Source organism: Sphaeramia orbicularis, chromosome 18 (genome assembly GCF_902148855.1).
Source record: "Sphaeramia orbicularis chromosome 18, fSphaOr1.1, whole genome shotgun sequence".
In the NCBI taxonomy this organism is placed as follows: Eukaryota; Metazoa; Chordata; class Actinopteri; order Kurtiformes; family Apogonidae; genus Sphaeramia; species Sphaeramia orbicularis.
The window spans coordinates 33,077,237-33,098,070 of NC_043974.1; the positions used below are offsets into that span (position 1 = coordinate 33,077,237).

At 35.4% G+C, this 20,834-nt stretch overlaps 1 protein-coding gene across 3 annotated transcripts; it reads right to left on the reverse strand.

The window, feature by feature from the left end:
* Positions 1 to 41: 41 nt before the first annotated feature.
* Positions 42 to 15,547, reverse strand: LOC115438385 (eukaryotic translation initiation factor 5A-1). Of its 3 annotated transcripts, none has more exons than XM_030161964.1 (6): positions 15,183 to 15,547; positions 11,127 to 11,351; positions 10,049 to 10,153; positions 7,801 to 7,932; positions 3,868 to 3,940; positions 42 to 649 (listed from the first exon to the last, which is right to left on the reverse strand). In XM_030161964.1, exons 2-5 carry the CDS (start codon positions 11,292 to 11,294, stop codon positions 3,878 to 3,880), a joined length of 468 nt encoding a protein of 155 aa, XP_030017824.1. In that variant the 5' UTR covers positions 11,295 to 11,351; positions 15,183 to 15,547; the 3' UTR covers positions 42 to 649; positions 3,868 to 3,877. The 3 variants fall into 3 exon arrangements, with proteins under 3 accessions (XP_030017824.1, XP_030017825.1, XP_030017823.1); XM_030161965.1 differs by having other exon boundaries at positions 11,127 to 11,295; positions 15,183 to 15,546; XM_030161963.1 differs by having other exon boundaries at positions 11,127 to 11,298; positions 15,183 to 15,546.
* Positions 15,548 to 20,834: the final 5,287 nt, after the last annotated feature.

The following is a 20,834-nucleotide window of genomic DNA, read 5'->3' on the forward strand; positions in this document are numbered from 1 at the left end:
ACATTTTAAAGCCTCGAGACAAAAAGAAACTGAATCCTGTGTGCCATGTTGGTAACCTTCATTTAATAGACAAGTTTCAGGTGATAAATGTTCCATAAAATAACAGCAGAAGGAGGGGCTTGTCCAGATGAATCCCGATGGAAACGTGCCACACAGAAAAGACTAAACGAACTTGGATCCTGTATGACACACTTCCCGTGCCAGACTTTCAACTTTGGCACGAACTGAACAAGCCTCAACAGAACAATGCAGACTTAGAGTTGAAGCCCTTGATAAAACAGAGGGACATATATATATTTGTATGTATATAAAAAAACAATGACTGTTACAGCTTTCCTCCATCGAGCAGCTACAGAAGTGTCAGTTTGTGAGACCCTCTTCTACACCGTTAGCACGTCGGGACTCGGGAGTGGTTTTATTTGGTGTTCATGTGCTGCACGTATAGAGAGTATTCTTCTTTAACATTTGGCATTTCCAATTATTTATTAAAGTTCTCTAATTAAACCCAAAGCAGGGCCAGGTAACAGAGTGAGAAGGGGACAGAGAGAGTATGAAAAACAAAGACAAAAAAAAAAAAAGAGAGGGACGATAGCATTGACGAGGCAATATTCCCCTCCTTTGCCCCGGGTCCAGTGCATCTCGTTTGCCCCTGAAACAGAATTAAACACAACAAAAGAAAAGGGAAGGAGTGAGAGGAAGGAAAGAAAAGTGAGAAGCCAGAGACAGACGATGAAACGCAGTCTTTGAAGAAATAAAATCATAAAAAAGAAACATGAGGGTGAAATATTTTAATGTGACAATTAGTGTTGGAACTAACTGAGCCATTGCACATCGACAGTTTTTTTTTTTTTTTTATGTAGAATATTTTTTTTTGCGTGGATACTTTATTCTACAGCCCACAGTTTGAAGGTTAAGAAAGTGCATAAAAAGAAATATTTCAACGCTACAACATCGTTTTTCTTGAAGGGAATACAGAGGCTGCAATCAGCATTCGCAGGCTGTAAAATGAAGTTCGACCCACAACTTCATCAACCGCACACAAACAAATACAACAAAGCTCAGAAATACAATATGAACTGTAAGCTTCCATTTGTAATAGTGCTGCATAAAAATGATACACATGCTTGTAACAGTGTTAACATGAAAAAAAAACTAAAACAAGGTACATTAAGGGGCAGGCAAATCCGCTTGCTCAGTAACCAATACTTTACAACTATAACAGTTTCAGTCCTAAAACGTTCAGATGAATACGTCCAGTTCCAACAAATATACAAAACAACAACTTTGCAGGTCATTACGGAATGCAGTAATGTAGAGAAACATCTGAAACATTATATATCCAGTATATCACTCAATGTGCATAATTGTAAATAAACACGTTGAAATTGTACGTGGCCTGTTATTTTAATAAAAACAAAAGGTCAAATCAAGGGCTGGGTATCAAACTTCAATATTTTAACAGCACTGACACTTACTGTTTCAATACAGAATGTGAAGATTAATGTGTGAACAAGCTCGGCAGGAAACGCACAACTGCACAACCGACAGCATTTTATGTGCGGATAAAATTAAAGTGCATAAAAAGAAAAGGTTTGAGCCAATGCTACAACAAATACAGAATCCTATACCTAGGAGATATAAATATAATTATATTTAATTTATTATAGGGCTGGTCAATAAAATAGATTGACTATATACATTTTTCCTTCGTCTTGAGGGTTTATTTTATTCCCACTTCCACATGTTTAAGTTAATTCTACGATAGCTTGACGTTGAACATTTTATGATGGGAATTGTTTGGAACATTAATCGTTTGAGTCATGTTCATCCTTTTGTACAAATGTGATACTGTGTTACGTCTTTCACATCATTTTCATCTTGTTACATCTTTTGCATCATTTTCCTGCTTCTTCTGATATTTTTGTTTTACCTTGTTTTCACCTTCTCGGGCCTTTATACATTTTAATCTTACGTCATGTTTGTGTCTTGTTGAATTTTTTTTTTTACATCTTTGTCTATTTGTCTTGTTTTGTTGTGTCTTTGTTATTGTTTGTGTCTTTTTACATTGTAATATAAAAACATGTGCAAGTCTTGTATCTTTTACTTCATTTGCTTTCCTTCATCTTGTTGTGTTTTTCCCTTTTTGTCTCATTGTCATTTTTATTTTTCCTCTTGTTACATCTATTTACAACACTTTCATCTTGGTATTAAATAAACACTAAATAATCACTACAAGTTTATTTTCATCTTGCCGAGTCTTGTGCAAAATATTGAAAACCGCAAATAACTGTGTGGTTTCTTCAGTGGTCCCTTGGGTCCGAAAATCAGCAACTGTAAACATTTATTGCAATGATAATCGGTATCTACTGGAAACATTTTTAGCCATGTTGCCCAGTTGTAACTTCACCACTTCTAGAAGTGAATCTCATTCGTGTCAGTGCTATTCCTTTATACATTTATTAAATATATTATCTCTACAGTCATAAAGTCATAGTAAATAGGTTTATTGTTATGTTGGGACAGTGGTTTTAAGTGCCACTGCTATATAGTTGGTATTTTTCAGAGTGGGGGTGTCAAACATACTGGCCCCAAAACTGGCCCCCTAAAAGGTCCAATAGGTCAGAGCAGTAAAATAATATTATAACAAGTGGTGCCAGGCACAACAAACCCTGGCCCTCACACAGATTTCACCCATTATAAGTAAATGGGAAGATTTTAAAAATTCATAAAAAATTTTGAACTTTGACCTACTGTTCCCAGAATGTAATGAGATCCATTCTGGATCACTGGTAATCTATAAAGTCAATTTAATATGAATTCAACAAATAGTTTTGCTGCTACAGACATTTGAAATTTTGCCCATTATAAGTAAATGGGGAAATTAAAAAAAAAAAATTCATAAAAAAACTTAACTTTGATCTACTTTTCGAAAAATGTAAGGAGATCTATTCTGGGTCACTGGCAATCTATACACCAGATTTGGTATGAATTCAACAAATAGTTTTGCTGCTAGAGTGTTAACAGACATACAAACAAACAAATCGAACCAAAAACAATACTCCTTGCCAGAAAAAAATTAAACCTCACATCTTCCATTATGTTCTGTTTTATCAGACATCATGTGGTGGTTTCCTTAATATCATTTCTATTTTTGAATCCAATAATGGATGTGAACATTGTCTTAAATAGTCTTAAATTTCACTTGTTGAAACCTGCGAATTTGCAAACATAAAGGGTGTCAAACTCATTTTCAGTTCGGGTTCCACATACAGACCAATATGATCTCAAGTGGGTTAGACCAGTAAAATACTATCATACTAACCTATAAATAATGACAACTACAAATTCTTCTCTTTGTGTAATGTGTAAATGATAAACTAAGGCATAATATTGTTCAAATTGCACTTTTATGTTTTTGCACTAAAACAGACAAAAACCTGGAGTTATTATTTATAGGTAATTATGCTACTATTTTACTGGTCTGAGCCATTTGAGATCATATTGTCCTGCATGTGGCCCCTGTACTAAAACCAGTCAGACAGCCCTGGTTTCTGTCTGTATTTCAGTCAAAGTGTCGGTGCTGGTTCTGATTCTGGATGTGTCGGACCGATACCCAGCCCTGGTGGATCTAAACATGCAGCTTCAGCCTGGGATGTGGCTGTAGGAGTTGCCTCCCCCTTGCTCCTCTGATGAACTGTACATGTACAGGACACCACACACACTGCACTGGCATGGCACATGCTGCGGCCCGTGGTGTGACACACACACATACACACACACTCATACACTCACACACACTCCAACAGACACACACACTCCTCTGGAGGCAGGCTTGGGTCAGCTGCGAGTCATTACAGCTGTATTTACCTGCAGTGGCTTATTTACCCAAGGCTTTGATACCGATTGCAGCTTCTTCATCCATTGCATTAAGAACGGTGATCTGAAATAGAATAGAATAGAGTAAATCATTATTGTCACTGTTACAGGAACAATGAAAATCACTTCAGCAGCTCTGTTCTGTTTAGCAACATTCTTAAAGTGGATAAGATAAGATAAGATAAGATAAGATAAGATAAGATAAGATAAGATAAGATAAGATAAGATAAGATAAGATAAGATAAGATAAGATAAGATAAGATAAGACATTATTCATCCCACCATGGGAAAATTACACTCTTATCAGCAGCAAATACAAAAAAACAAAATGCAAAGAAGACAGACAGAAAAACATACAAGAGTGAAGCATGACATATAAAGAGAAAAAAGAAAAATCTGCTCTGCATATAAATATTAATATACATTTATATTTAAATGTATATTTTAAATGTATATAAATATTTACAATATAGTTGCACATGGTGTGATATGGAAAAGGGGGGGATTACTGGGAACTACTGTATAGTCTAAAAAATATAAAAAATTATCAGAAATATACTGAAAATATATATTGAAAAATATATATTACAAAACTACAAAGAAACACTTAAATACATAAAAGGCCAACTCCATCAAATAGAAGAAATATATACAACATACAAGTACATATACATGATAATAAAATATAGGAACAAGCGACACAGTGAGTGTATTCAGACCCTTCATTTCACCACAGGCTTCTCTCTGTTAACATCAACAGCACTACCTGTCAACATGAACACTCTAAGGCGATCTGATTTACTACCAGCTTTAATGTGTCTGCTTCCCGTATATACATAAATAAATAAATAAATAAATAAATAAATAATGCTGAGTGAGAGCGGCCTGTTCCACTAATGTACTGTTCATCCATCCATTGTACATTTTGAGCCACAGATACGAGAAAACAACCTGGGTTGAAGATCCCAATCATATACTCATATTCCTATCTTTCCACCCATAGATCTAAAAAAAAAATTAAGATCTTCTCTAAATGCTAAACTTTTCCGTCAGCCAGCAAATGCCTGGTTTTATAAATACACAGCCTGTATGAAATACGTGGATGTAGCCACTGTGACATTGCCTGAGGGTTTATACACCGGAATTTGGTATTTTAGCGTCCTTATTTATTTATTTATTTATTGCTATAGTTTTGCTTGGGAAGAGACAGTGGTGAAACTCAAAAAACTAATCATTAGCTTCATAGCACAATTACTTAATTACTATAGTCATGTTTTTTTTTTCAGGTCATAGTCAATGATGACAAATTAATCAGCAGTATTAGGAGAATAAAGTTATGCAGAAATTACAATTTGACTAAAACTGACATAGCCAATTATGCTATGAGGCTAATGAAATGCTACTGATAACTGACTGAAAACACTGACGGCTAGCTATGAAATGTTATGTTTAAAACCTCTAAGTAACTGATACTTGGTAAATGTTAGCTTTGCATTAGATATAAACACACATAAGAGTGAGCTTTTAAATATTTCTTGACCATAAACTCAATAAAAGTCATGGACATAGTGCATTAATGCTGTTGCCATCTTATGTTTTTCTGCTTGATTATAGTAAAGTGGTGAAACTTGCCAAACTAATACTAATGCTAACACTGGTCAACAAGTAAAATGCCTCCAGAATAAAAGTAGTGAAACTTTACCAAGTTTGAGTCACTAATAAAGGCAAATAAAGTCCAAATACGTGGTTGGTTTTTCCAAAATACAGTTTTGGGTCAAAATGTGAAATAGAATTAATGATAGAATGGGTTTTACTCCAAAGGAATGTTTGTCTCAGAGCAAAACACTGTCTGTTCATTAGAATGCATTCACTTTACTGGTTATTTATTGTGGAACATTTAGAAATCAAATGGATAAATGGGCATTAACCAATATGTATGTCTTTATCATATACTTTGAAAACATCAGCACATGCACTTTTACATTTGTTTTCAATTCATCTTATTAAAGTATGTGAAATTTAGCACATTTATTCTGAAGCAGACAATTAATAAAATTAAAAAACAAACAAACAAAAAAAGCAGTGTTACATCCTGAAATCATAGACCAAGAACTTGGAAATGTTACGTTTAAAAAAAAAAAAATCACAAAGCTGTTTATCTAGATATTAAATGACAACATGTATGTAAGGGTTTGACAACAATAATGTCAAGTAAACACAATGTTTAACCAGATTAATCATCATCTGACAAAACACATAATGCTAACGTTAGCTAATTTAAGTAACTGTAAATTTCATGAAAACATTTACATAAGTAATAATTTGATTAATAAAAACGTGAAGAAAAAAATACATATTCAGGAAAACATCCAACAGAGCAGATGAGAAAGTGTTGAGCCTCTATTAGCTCTAAAATCTTATTAACAGATTAATAATTTATCCGAGTAAGTACACTCACTGTATAAAAGAGGCTCTACCATGACATCACTAATTGATTTTTTGGACTTGTCTTTCAGAGTGTTAGTTTTGCTGTGTGCTTGTCATCATTTTGTGTTTCTGGAGCCATATTTTTCCTGTATCCAAAGGGTGGAGCACAAACACTAGGTTACAGACACATAAAAGTGTTAACTTCAGAAAATATTTGTGGTTTTGTTATTGTAGCTATTAAACGCATCTACAGTCGATTCATCTGTTAAAAAAAACATGTCATTCAATAAACAGAAGCTGAAAATCTGACTTTGAAAGTGAATGAGCTGTAAATGAAACCTGTCTGTCAGCGCCCACAGAGCCTCCTATTAACCCTGGAGTTGTATTCACAGGAATTATTTACACACTACTAGAATTAGAGCAGGGGAGTCAAAGGTACGGCTCGTGGGCCAAAACCAACCAGTCGAAGGGTCCAATCTGGCCCGTAGGATGAATTTGTGAAATGCAAATGTTACACTAAAGATATTAACAATCAAGGATGTTAAACTCATTTTAATTCAGCTTCCACATTCAGACCAATATGATCTAAAGTGGTAACATAATAATCTATAAATGACAACTCCAAAATTTTCTCTGTTTTAGTGTTAAAAAATTAAACTTACATGAACATTTTACATTGACAAACTATCCTTTCACAAAAAATCTGAATGATCTGAACAAAATATGAACAACATGAAATGTTTTAAGTAAAGTAAATCTAATTGTAACAATATTATACCTGTTTTGTGTATTTGTAGATCCACTGTGATTAGTAAATTGTAAAGTACATGGATAAATGTTAAAATTGTACTTATTTTCCTTAAAAAATTTCAGGTTATTCATGGTTGTACATGTTATTCACATACTTTGTAGATGTAACACATTTTCATGATGTAACTTTACTCTTCACTGCTATTATTTTACTGGTCTGACCCATTTAGGTCATATTGGGCTGAATGTGGAACCTGAACTGAGATGAGTTTGACGTCCCTGGGTTACACCATCACAGTAGTTTGAGCGCCCCCTACAGGCAGGAATATCTACCATCTACAGTCTCACATCAAACCCAAACAGATGTAACCTCCTGTTAATGCGGAGACTGAAATTATACTAACACAACAGACATAAACTTTACTTTATCCTGCAAAGTCTGAGGTTGATCCATTATGAAAAAGTCTGAATTATTATTACTGCTTTCTTTCAGTTCTATAAAACACTTAAAATAAAAGATAGAGTAAAATGAAATGATAGTTTATATATGTAATGTAATTTTACTTTTTTCACTGTCTGACCCACTTGAGATCATATTGGGTTTACAGACTAAAATGAGTTTGACAAACCTGGTCTACATGAAGCCAAGTAGACTGTAGCGACTCCTGGATTAAAGTGACCTCATATTTACAGAGAAATCAACACTTTCTGTTGAATTTTTTGTTTTACTGTAGCGACAGCACTGACCAGGATTTCCTCTCCAGCTTCGTGCTTGGTCTCTATCTCTTTGCCCAGGTCTCCTTCTGGAATCTTCAGGTCTTCTCTCACCTCCCCGCTGTCCTGGAGCAGGGAAAGGTAGCCATCTTGGATTCCAATCAGCTGGGACGACAAGGAAACAAAAGAGATGTAAGACAGGGAGCTTTAATCCTGGGAATATTTCACCTCAGGTCTGCAGATTCTGGGCTGTGATTCACAGCTTTATCAAGTCTCTTTCATGAACAAACAGAAAACTTTTTATGTTTACACTAGAAAACATCCTGTTCACAGATCCTGCTGTTGTCGACATAAACCTCTATCAAATGTCACCCAGATCAGACGGTCTTATTTGGACAAGTGCAGACATTAAATCCTGACATAAGGGTATGGGAGCGATGGAACTCTGTAGTTTCACCTCAACAGGAAATCCTGCACCATCTGCATTTCAGTTTGGCAAGCTATAAGCATTCCACTGCAGGGCTGTGTTCTAATCGCACTGGTTTGATCAGTTATGGTGGGAATAAACTGCCTATTTTGGAACATATCAGGTTTTTGAGTCTCCCCACAGGAAAAGGTGTTTCTAAAATCCAACACCGTGCAAAAATAGACTTCGATTAGACAGGGTTGGACAGTATGCAGAACCGATTTGAGGAATCAAGTTTTTAGGTTTTAATTGATGTGAAAAATGCTTAAATCTTACTGACAATTACTGTGATCCCAGAAGCACAGAGATACAAAAACTGGGAAAAATGGATGATACACAAAAGTCAAACTGGTGACATGATTGGAAAAATATGTGACAAATGACTGGATTTTCCAAGCACTGTCTGTCCTACGCCATACTGTTTTCTTTTTTTTTTTTCTTTTTAAATTAAGATTTAAGAACAGTTAAATCAAGATAAGAGCTTCCTTTATTGAGCAGCAAAAACTGAAAATACAACCAGTTTATTTTTCATAATACAGTCACTGTGAATACACTGTGTTTTTAACTTAAGCCATTAACAAAAATACCAAATACTCAATAACTGTCATTTTTAACCTTTAAATGCCTTGTGTGTAATGTAAACAAACCATATTTTTGGGGCAAAAAACACAAAAAACAACTTTTTCAATATACTACATAAAAATTGGATTACTTTTTTTTGTAGCCTGGCATATGATTAACAGTAAAATTGGTAAATATACTTTATGGTGTAAAATCTCTCATTGCGCATTTTAACACACTTTGGAGAAGGGTGCTAGCATAGTAATTTTCCATTGTTTACAATGTGCAGGAATCGCACATGTGTCCGTCAACAGACTCATTCAGAGACATCCTCTTAGATAAAATAAAGACCTCTTTCTATTTCTCACATTGCAATAATAATGTTCCTACAGTTTCTAAGAACTCAAAACAAAAGCCCCATTTTTCAGTGACATAATTTGTGAGTGTAACTCTCTAAAGTACAAGAAAAAAACCTTTGACTAGGCTCACATCAGTTCATATTATGGAATAAAACAAAAATAACAGAACAAATATTAGTAAGAAACTACAGTATGAGGACTGTTACACTAGCCTGGCCAGCCATCCGGTTTACTCAGTGTATTCAATACTGACAAAACAGTTTGGAACCGGTCCATTCGCTGTGATTTGTGCCCAATCTCTTTTATACCGGACCAATCATGAGTCTTGGGGGCGCGTGTTCCGCAAATGCATCATATGCACCGACTTCTTTTTGTTGCGAATCAAAGTCAGTTCCAAGTCTGCAAATCTCTTTGTTTGATTCAAAAATAAGCATTGAATTACAGATTACACCCTGTATTCTTAAGTTTCTCTGACAAAAGCATCATGTCCGTCTTATCTGTGATTGGTTTACTCGGTGCCTGTTAGTCCCGCCTTCATATTTGGATTCAAGCCCTGCGATTCCAGACGGATTTCTCATTGAGAAAGACGGATGGCTGGCCAGGCTACTGTTGCACTACTTCACAGTGAATTAAAATCAAATGGACATGTATTAGAAAGTCTTGTTTAAATATCTTCATTTCTTCTCCATACTCGAGAGAAATATATGCATGAGTAGGCGTAAGTTTTCATTTTCTTTGTGAGCATAAGTCTGCAAGACTCAAGTTAATTAATGATCCAAGTACAATCTGTCCCTTAGTGACTGTTGTTTCCTAGTTTATGATGGACTAAAAACTCATTCCTCAGTAAGTGTTCATCTGTTCTTAACACCTGCATAAAGCAGACTGGGTACCTCACCTGGTAATCCATTCTCTTGATGTTAGGGACGTCCATGTTGTGGGTGGAGGGACAGATATCTTCATACTTCTTACCAGAGAAGATGTCGATACCAACCAGGTGGACCTGCACAGACACAGCAACAAACATATTCTGTTGTAAAGAGCATAATTGAAAAAGATTCAAAGATAAAAAGAATGATTTTAAGTTGTCGATTCACTGAGTTCACAGGACATACAGAGAATTGAGATGCCATTACTCTCTCACCTCGCTATTTAAATGTCATGCAGTTAGGAAAGAGGTAAAAATAGAATACGACTAAATACAGCAGTGTAAAAGATGGATGGATGGATGGATGGATGGATGGATGGATGGATGGATGGATGGATGGATGGATGGATGGATGGATGGATGGATGGATGGATGGATGGATAGATAGATAGATAGATAGATAGATAGATAGATAGATAGATAGATAGATAGATAGATAGATAGATAGATAGATAGATAGATAGATAGATAGATAGATAGATAGATAGAGACTTAATTGATCCCAAACTAGGAGCAAAATACAACATAAGATTAACAATAGAATACAAGAGCACACACACTATGCATAATAAATTAGAAGTATAAAAGACAGAAATGGTAGAAAATTCAGACAATAAAACAGTAAGGTGCAACACTAGATTGTAATGTGCAATATAAACTATAAGTATAAGATAAACTATAATAGAATATAAAAGATATAAATCAAACCTATTTAAAATAACTGCGTTAGTGCAATACAGTGATGTAATAATCTCTTGAAAATAGTGAAGAAAGGATTACATTGCATAGACTAAACTTTGGAAAACTACAGCAAAATAGTAAAGACAACCAGTGCATTGTGGGATATTAATAATAATAAGTGTCTATTCCAGACATAAAGAGGTAGACATCAATTAATAAGAGTCTATATAAGGAAAAAACTCATCATAGAAGTAGGATTTCTGTTTGCACCTTTTATTACAGTCAGCTTTTCCCTGCATCTTTAATTCTAGACGTCAGCTTCCACTGTTCCATCATTTTCCTGTCCAGGGCTTTAGGTTCTACTGACCTTAGCGTGGCCGTGCTTGCCAGTCTTGGAGGTGGACATCTCGACGATCTTGCAGGGTCGGCCTTTCAGCACAACGAAGCCATTTTTGCGCAGGGCCGAGCACTGCATAGGGTAGGTGGCGGATGCTCCAGCATCACCTGTCTGGAAGTCCAGCTCTGCATCTGCCATCCTGCTGTGGGTGAGACACGGAACAAGCACTCACACCTGGTTCAGGTAACACAGACCCTGCAGTAGAAGTAGAAGTACAGGGGTTTTTCAGACACCTGTGGTTGTGTTTGGGGTTTTATTCATTACAACACATTCTTTAGTTTATATCAGCATTTCCCCCTGGTTTCCTTTTCTCCTGTGATAAAATTTGCCATTTTTCTACAGAAAGAAATCATTTTATGTCAGATGTGGCAAATTCATTTTAGTTCTGGGACCACATACAGAACAATATGATCACAAGTGGACAGGACTAATAAAATAACAGTAAGAAATGTAAAATTGCATTATGGAAATGTTTACATCTATAAACTGCCCTTTAAAAAATGTGAATTAAATGAACAACCACAAACAACCTGAAATTTAAAAAAGCGCAATTTTAACAAAATTACACCTCAGTTTAGCATTTACGCATGTGCATTATAACTTACAGATCACATTGGATCCACAAATACACAAAACATTTAGTAACAGACATTATATTGTTAAAATTGCACTTATGTCTCTTAAGACATTTCATGCTGTTCATATTTGTTCAGGCTATTCACATTTTTTTTATGAGTTTGTAAAAGTAAAGATTTCCATGTCATTTTACTTTTTTAAACTAAAACAAAGAGAAAACTGTGTAGTTGTCATTATTCACAGGTTATTATGACAGTATTTTACTGGTCTGACCCACCTGGTCTGTATGTGGAACCTGAACTAAAAGGATTTTAACACCACTGACTGCTAATTTCTTATTTCACAAATTCATCCATGGGCCAGATTGGACTCTTTGTCAGGCTGGTTTTGGCCCACAGGCCTTAAGTTTGACACCCCTGTTGTATGTCATATCATACACCCAAAAATCTTAAAGAAAAACTTGCTAAAGAAATGCAGTGAGGATGAACTACACAAAGCTGTTAGACTAATTTTTCTTTTAACTTTATGCTATGTACTATAATCTGTATGAGTATGTATTTTATGTCATCATATACTGTAATACACTTATGTACATTTTTATACCTTTTAATCGCTTTTCTAGCATCCGAATTTTATTCATCCGTTTCATGCCTGCCACAGAGACTGGAGATGGAAATTAGAGTTGTAATCTAGTACAGAGCATCTTTACTCTGTGTCTAATGTTTTCTGTACATGGTTTCATGGTACAAATAAATAAATTGAATTAAATTTATTGAAAATGGTACACCTTCTACAATCTTACTGGTAGAAAAAACCCTCCGAGTCTGGGCTGTTGATTCATTTTGAGTCATGTAAAATTGTATTGTTTTATCTTTATGGATCCAGATTATATTCTATTTCTAATGGATTCTTAAGCATTGGGAGATTTTTTTTTAAAGTGCTGGTGATTTCCTCTGAAATTGGGGCAGCTATTGCTCACACATTTGCTGCATAGAAATACATAAACATGATTGATTTGTTTAAACCAAAGACAATCCATGACATTATTGTCATTTCCCAACCAAATCCACCATATTCAACGACCATTTCTGACCTTATTTTTAAACCTATTATCTTCAAGTCTGTTTGTATTCTATTGTCCATTCATTAAAAAAAAACAAAACAAAACAACACATTCTGAATCGCATGCACTCAAAACAGTTGTAATGATGAGAAAATGAATCCAAATCCTTGCAGTACTGTATGTCTTACGGGTCAGGGAAATTACTTTATTTCAGAGGTGGCAAACATACGGTGTGTGGGCCAAAACCGGTCTGCCAAAGGGTCCAATCCAATCCATGGGATGAATAGGTCACATGCAAAAATTTACACATACAGACCAATATGATCTCAGGTGGGTCAGACCAGTAAAACACTATCATAATAACCTATTAATGACAACTTAACATTTTTGTCTTTGTTTTAGTGTAAAAAAAGTAAAATTACACAAAGATGTTTGCATTTACAAACTATCATTTCACAAAAAAGTGAATAACCTGAACAAATATGAGCGACCTGAAATGTCTTATGAAAAATAAGTGCAATTTCATCAATATTCTGCCAATTACTAAATGTTTTGTGTATTTGTAGATACACTAGTGATCTGTAAGTTGTATCGCACATGTGTAAATGATAAATTGCGTCATAACGTTATTATAATTGAACTTATTTTTATTCAAAAATTTCAGGCTGCTAACCTTTTTTCATGTTATTCACATTTTTTTTAAAGGTTAGTTTGTAGATGTGAGCATTTTCAACACTGTTATTACAATGTTACTGTATGTGGTCTCCAAACTAATACAAATTCAGTACTCCTGATTTAATGCGTTATTGTTTTTCCTCTAAATCCACCATATTCAATGGCCATTTCTGACTATAGTTTTAAACCAAGTCATGTCAGATTTGTTTTTATTAGTATTTTTCATTATTTTAAAAAAAAAAAAAAAATCATATTCAATCACATCCATTCCAAACAATAAGATAAAAAAAATTAATCCAAATCCATGCAAGACAACTTACTTAAATGTCTAATATAAAGTGTTTATTCATTTTGGTGTAGTATGATTTTGCCTTTCAGTGCCAATGCCAACACTATAGTTAAGGGAAAGGCTGAAGCTTTCATATTTGACTGGACTGGACTGCTCAGACTTTCCTATGACTGCTTTCTGAAGTCCACACCCTGAACAGTATTTATTATTTATCTCAGTAACCTGCAGTGTTTATATAAATTAAAATCATGATGAGAGGCAGCTTTCAGAACAAGACAAGTATTTAAAGAGATAAAGTAACTGAAACGGGGCATCTGATAGCCGAAAATAACAAATAAACTTAGAATTAAAACGAATTACCATGTAGAGTGGCACTTTATTAGCTAGCGGCTATTACTTGTTAAGGTAGTTAGCTTAACCGTGCGGCTACGTGTCACCTGCTAACCGGTAACTGTTGAACTTTTTAACCGGCTGTCGTGACCCGGTTCAGCCCGGACCACGAACTGCCACGAGTACAATAAGGCTGACCACTAACGGCAGGGTGTATGGTCTAAATAAAACACATATAATGTAAGAAAAAAACATGTTAAAACTTGTGGGAGTTTCTTGCTAAATGACACTGGCTGTCACGGGGTTAAACATTAACTAACGTCCGCTAATCCGCGCTAATTACCCATAAATCAATTCTCCAGCAGCCGTTAGTTGTAGCTACTGTGGTCGTTTAGCTAACTCTGGAGAACAGCCGTAAAAAAAAAAAAAAGGTGAAATATCAGGGTTAGGTGGTGTACTGGGGGGTTGTGTGGTGCACGGTACGTCCGCAGTGTTTAAAGGGACGGGCGGACTGCGGCCTAGTGCGTACTGAACGTGCCCCGGCCCGTCGTCGGTAACGTCGGTCCGTGTCCCCGCATCCATGCGCACTGGTAGCGCTCAGGCCCTGGCCCTCCAGACGCAGACACCCAGCAAATATTAAAACCCTCGACACGCTACAACCTGCCGCAATACTGCGGGAAGACGTGGAAGCGACACCGGATGTTCGTAGCCTTCTCCGGCCACCTTCCACGCCCCCAGACCCGGGCAGTGACCAGGATTTGGCCCGGCACTGGACTGTAATGACTAAGCTAATACTGACCATGGCTACTGGATCAGTTAGCTTAATTATCAGGATGTTAGGTTAGTGGTAACCGGTGTGGACGCATACAAGGACATGGAGGTTTATTTTGATAATCATGGTTTAGTAAGGTGGTGGTTTTCCGTTCTAGTTCCATGTCAGACTGCGCCGTGGTAGAATTTCAGATGTGTTGTTATGAGTCCATCAGAGACTCCATCATAAATCATCAGCTCCAGACAGACATGTGCATGGGATAACTCCTCTGCTCAGGCGCAAACACGCCCCATCTATTGGATGTTTTGATAAGGAACTCACCCTGGTGCTAATGGGTGTCTCCGGTGGTCCTGATCGGCCGTGCCCCTCCTCTGTACCTCCCTGTATCGGCGCTAACGGGTCGACTAGCCGGGCTCGGTCTCTCCTCCTCAGTGCTCGTTTGCAGTGTCTCTCCTTTTTTCCGTCTCTCTACGCCTCTCTCATTCCACTGTCCTCTCCCTTCTCTCTGGGTTATGATCCAGATTGCAGTTTACCTCGTTCAGAGGCAACAGGACTGGTGAAGTCAGCTGCAGGGCCAATGAGATCCACAGCCCTAAAGCCCGCTTTGTTGAGTATGTAGAGTCTACAGCCGACACTCCACCTTCTCTGTCTGTCCCTCATCAGATCCACATCACCGACAACCGACACACAAACACACACACTCTGCTTCCTCAGCACAGTTTCACAATAAAACCCACCATCGTCTGTACAGTTCAGAGGTGTCAAACTCATTTTAGTTCAGGTTCCACATTCAGCCCAGTATGATCTCAAGTGGGTCAGACCAGTAAAATAACAGAACCTATAAATAACGGCAACTCTCAGTGTTTCTCTCAAATAAGTAAAATTACATTATGAAAATGTTTACGTCTATGAATTACCCTTTAAAAATGTGAATAGCCTGAACAACCTGAAATTTCTTAAGAAAAATAAGTCCAATTTTAACAATATTCTGCCTCAGTTTATCATTTACACACATGCATTACATCTTACAGATCACAGTGGATCTATAAACACATAAAACACTTAGTAACAGGCAGAATATTGTTAAAATTGCACTTCTCATCACTGCGCACTTCATGCTCATATTTGTTGGAGTCCACATTTTTTACACTAAAATAAAGAGAAATTTAGAGCTTTCATTATTTATAGGTTAATATGATAGTATTTAACAGGTCTGACCCACCTGAGATCAGGATTCCTGATCTACACTGTTGTCCATAAAGTTGGAATAAGATATTTTTACCTCTTCTCATGAAATGATTGTGAGAATGTGATTTATTGTTGATAGATAAAGTGTAACTGGGACTCAGTATGTGGTCAAAGGTGATTACTGATCTGCATGAATAGGAATAAAAAGTGCAATGTGTCTCAAAACAAAATTATTCCAACTTTATGGGCAACGGTGTTTTTCATATGGAAACTACCACATTCACACACAGAACTGCTCAGTGTATTGTGTAATTTCACACTGTTTGCTTTGTTATCAAGGAAAATAAACACATTTGTACATAGTCCCTAAAGTCCTAAAAAGTCACTTATTTCTTATCTTGTTCGCACACTTTATTATCTTGTATGAACAAGATAATAACAAGTTGGAACAGGTCATTATCTTCAGAATCAGATTTTTTTTTTTTTGCCAGGTCCAGTCTGAGCAATTTGTCTTGGGAACAGATGCAAAAAAGTGACGGAAAAGGCTGAAGAAAGAAGTAAAATACTATAGTAGTAAGTACTATTTTAAGGAATAAACATACTATTATTATAAAACATATACAGCTATATATATTAAATAATAAAATGACACATAAAATATGGAATAAAGTTAAAAATAGATAAATCATGTACATACAAGGCATAGGTAACTGTCAGGGAGAGTTTATGGTTTATTTTAAGCATTTCTTATAATTCACTTCAGCTGATAGAAGCCATAGCCCTGTGATGAATTAATGACCTCCTCAAGGATTAAACAATTCAGAAAATGAATGAAGGATAAGTCTGGAAGACTGTAATAGAGACATATAGTTTACATACTTAGAGTCAGAAAGAAGTGTATGAATAGCATATGAATACACAATGAAGGCAGGGGAATGAAAACAAAGCACAAAAAAGGAAAGGAAAAAATATGGAAAAATGTTTTATTATTTTTGATTCATTTTTCTGATCAAAAACTTCTTACAAAAATACATCACTTACTACATATTTTAATTGATTCCTCTGGTGCTAAAACGGCCTCTGAAAGTGTAGTCTTGATATAATTATTTGCCTTTTTGCATCTTTTACATCATTTTAATCTTCTGTAAGCTTTTTGTCTGTCAATGTTTTCACCTTTTTGCTTATTTTACACCACATCATTCTTGGTTTGTTGCATCTTTTACATCACATCTATCTTGTTTTGTCGGTTTCATGTTTTACATCATCTCCGTCTTTTTATGTTGCATCTTTTACATTGCATCCGTCTTGTTTGGTGGGTTTCATCTTGTTGCATCTTTTACATCTCATCCATCTTGTTTCATCGGTTTTATCTTGTTGCATCATCTTACAGACCCTACGTTTTGGAGACACATGCACACATGATGAATGTTTTCTCTCATGAGGTGAAGCTTCTTTACGTATGTTTTCTTGCCACGTCGACTCTCTTTTATACTGAAGACGAGGCGCTGTTGCTTCCTGCTTCCTCACGGCTGAATGTGAGGAGTTAACGCTGCTTTTCATCCCAGTGTCCATGAAAGAAACCTCGGCATTTGTGTGGACGTGCGCATGCTTCGCTCTTCATTCTAGTGCAGCATGGCTCATGTCTGGACTTATTTACTCGACAAGGAAGCTTTTATTTCTGCTCATCAGCACCATGACCAAAGCATCTGGTAATGCCATCTCTGCATCTTCTGAAAAATGATCAGCAAGTCATCACTTCTGTATGAATCTACTTGTTATGAAGGCATTTGCAATTGAAAGAGTTAACATTTTTCAATACGTTTCCTAAAATACATGCATGGCCTTAATCAGAGGTTCATGTGTGGTGTATTCAATGTCTTAAGTGTCTTATTAAGGTGAAAAATCTTGGTACGTCTATCTTGAACCTGCAGACAAATCCACCCTGACTTCCTCTTCTTCTTTTTTTTCTTCTGCAGGCTGTGACTTCCTGTGGCTTTGATAATTACACATGTAATTAGTATTTATTCACACCCTTGGCTCCTGCACAGCGCGTGGTTTCCTTGAACTTGGCTGTTCTTTTGAGCCGCCGGGTTAAATTTAGTGCTGGGAGACTGGAGTCGTATGACCTGAGAGCTTTAAGCCTGGAGTTAAAGGCATAGTTCGCATTAAAATCAAAATCCACTGGCTGCTTTTCTTAATCCTGTGTCAGACTGGCTTTTGGTTGGACCCACAGACCTCAGACTTTCAGCAGAACCTATAACAGAAAGAACATTCAAATGACATTAACCTCAGAGAGAAATCCAGGCAATTGCAGAACTACAAAAATGCATGAAAAAAAAAAACTTTAAAGGATATTAGTTCACGATTTAGTTAAATATTTATGCATTTTTGGGAATCCTTTATTTTTACTTATAAAACTCAGTTTTAAGTGAAATCATCTTTATTCAATACATGATTTTTCTTCAAAAATCTGCAAACTGAAGTAATAATTTACTTACAGGGCTTATCATTTAATACATAATATAAATTAAAAAGTTAAACAGGAACATCCTTGTTCATGCATTCTTCTCTTCCAGGCTAATCTACTGTAAAACAACACCATCAGAATGTCCAGATAACACCTCCACTCCATCAAAAACTCTGTATGACACAGAAATCCTGCAATATTAGCTTCTTTTCATTGGCTTGCTGCAAAACCTGCAATTTTTAATACTTTTGCAAACATAAAAATATATTTTTTTCTTCCTTTATTCTCATTATTTATTCATTCATTTTTTATCAATGCAAAATATATGTACCAGCAACACATAATACTCAAAAAAGACAACACAAAAAAGACAAAACCAAGCAAAACAAAACCAAATTTGCAGTTTTTGATGTGATATGTTGATGTATAGATATACGTTAACATACAATATAATATAATAAGCATAATGTATGAAGGAAAATCCACTGAGTCATAACATAACACAATAAGCGATTACATGCACAGTTTAAGTTGCATTAACAACTACTGTTTAAGAAAAAAATCCTCAATTTCTTGTGCATTTTGAGTCACTTAATAAAACTAAAACTGTCAATTAATTATGTCTATTATTTCATAGGATGCAGTTTTTAGATGTTTTTTTTTAATCAGGAATCGATCTACTCATTAAATCAAGAATTATTTAACCTTCTACCTGAGACTGAGTAACAGACCACAGAAAAATATTTGTACATATTTTGTGAAGTGAAATTTACACTGAAATCATTGTTAGATTTGTCCATATTAATCTTGATTTTTTTCTATATATTTGTACATTTCCACATATTTCACTTAATTGTATCATGTAACAGATGGTTGTCAGTTTTATCCGGATATATCCTCCGCCCAGTAAGTAAACATTTTTGCCATTTTACATTAAATAATTGCTTTAATTGGAAACAGTATGATGCAACAGTTTTTTTTTTCCAGATAAATTTTTTTGTTGAAATTTCTTTTTATTTAATATCCTAATAATGCAAAAATGCATTGCTGGGTCTCAGGAGGATATTGTTGAATATAAAGAGGATTTCACGTGGTTAAATAAACCGTAAACATACATAAATCTGTAACAGGTGTCACTTCATCATGTTTTGTTTTCATGTGTGATGTTGGAAGCAAATGTCGCCATCTACTGGTGGACACTGTAATTACTGATTTAATAAAGAATGGATTTTTTTCTTTTTTTTTCCAGATTTGTTTTATAATGCAAACAGTATTTTTCCACCGTTTCTCCAAAGTTCTATATGAGTAAATGTTTCTTACCATTAAGTCATACCATTCTTCTTTCTTATCTTTAAATGATAAAATACATAAGAAATTTAGATGGTTTTGTTATTAACATCTGATAAAAAAAAAATAAATAAAAAGGTTTTACATTCTCATAAAATCATCTGTGATAAGTGTAAAGTTTGAAAAAACTTTAAAAAGTTTCAAAATCCTATATTTCTTTGGCTGTGTGTGTGTTTTGTTAATTTTATGGATGATTTAGCCAGTTTTTGTGTGCATTTTATTTAATTAAACTTAACAAAATAAGTTCAATCTTCAGTCTTACCTTATTATTTTTACATTTAAATGTTAAAATACAGTAATACATTTAATGATATGAGGATTAATTTACAGTATAGCACAGTGGTTCCCAGCCTTTTTTGACTCATGACCCCATTTAACATCACAAATCTGTGGTGACCCCAGACAAAACTGACACATTTTTTTGCTAAAATTAATTTGTTTTTGATCATGCAATAGTTAGCTATACTATGTTGCAAGTAAACGTTAATTTTAGAGGACATTTAGTCTATATAATGTATATTATTATGGGTGGAGGCAGAAAAGCCAGGTGTAGATTACTGCACAAAGTGAGAATTTGATTTTCCTTGGTCAGGATATGTACAGTCAGTCCAGCTTGGATTTACAAGGCTGACAATTAATACTGAACAAACAAGAACTCAAACTGTGAATTATGAAAGAGCTGCAGCATCTGAAACCGACCACAACGAACATTTGACAGATAAACAGAACCACAGTGCTTCAGTTTCAGCTTCACACTTTGTCATGTTTTTAATGTATTGTGATTGTCTCTCTCAACTCACCACATATTTTTTTTATTAGTAAGTTGTTGTTTTTTTCTTAATCAATTATTCGAAATTTCAGGCGACCCCATTTGAATTCCAGGCGACCCCACATGGGGTCCCGACCCCAAGGTTGAGAAACACTGGTATAACACATTTAAATTCATTCCCCTTTTGTTGGGACCTAAGGAG

What these genes read in the sequence shown, in the direction of transcription:
- LOC115438385 (XM_030161964.1), bottom strand. Translation starts at nt 11,294, where the DNA reads ATGGCAGATGCAGAGCTGGACTTCCAGACAGGTGATGCTGGAGCATCC. An exon ending in GCAAGCACGGCCACGCTAAG is followed by an intron (nt 10,154 to 11,126) that starts GTCAGTAGAACC and finishes GTGTCTGTGCAG; the next exon opens with GTCCACCTGGTTGGTATCGA. An exon ending in AAGCTGGAGAGGAAATCCTG is followed by an intron (nt 3,941 to 7,800) that starts GTCAGTGCTGTC and finishes ATTCTATTTCAG; the next exon opens with ATCACCGTTCTTAATGCAAT.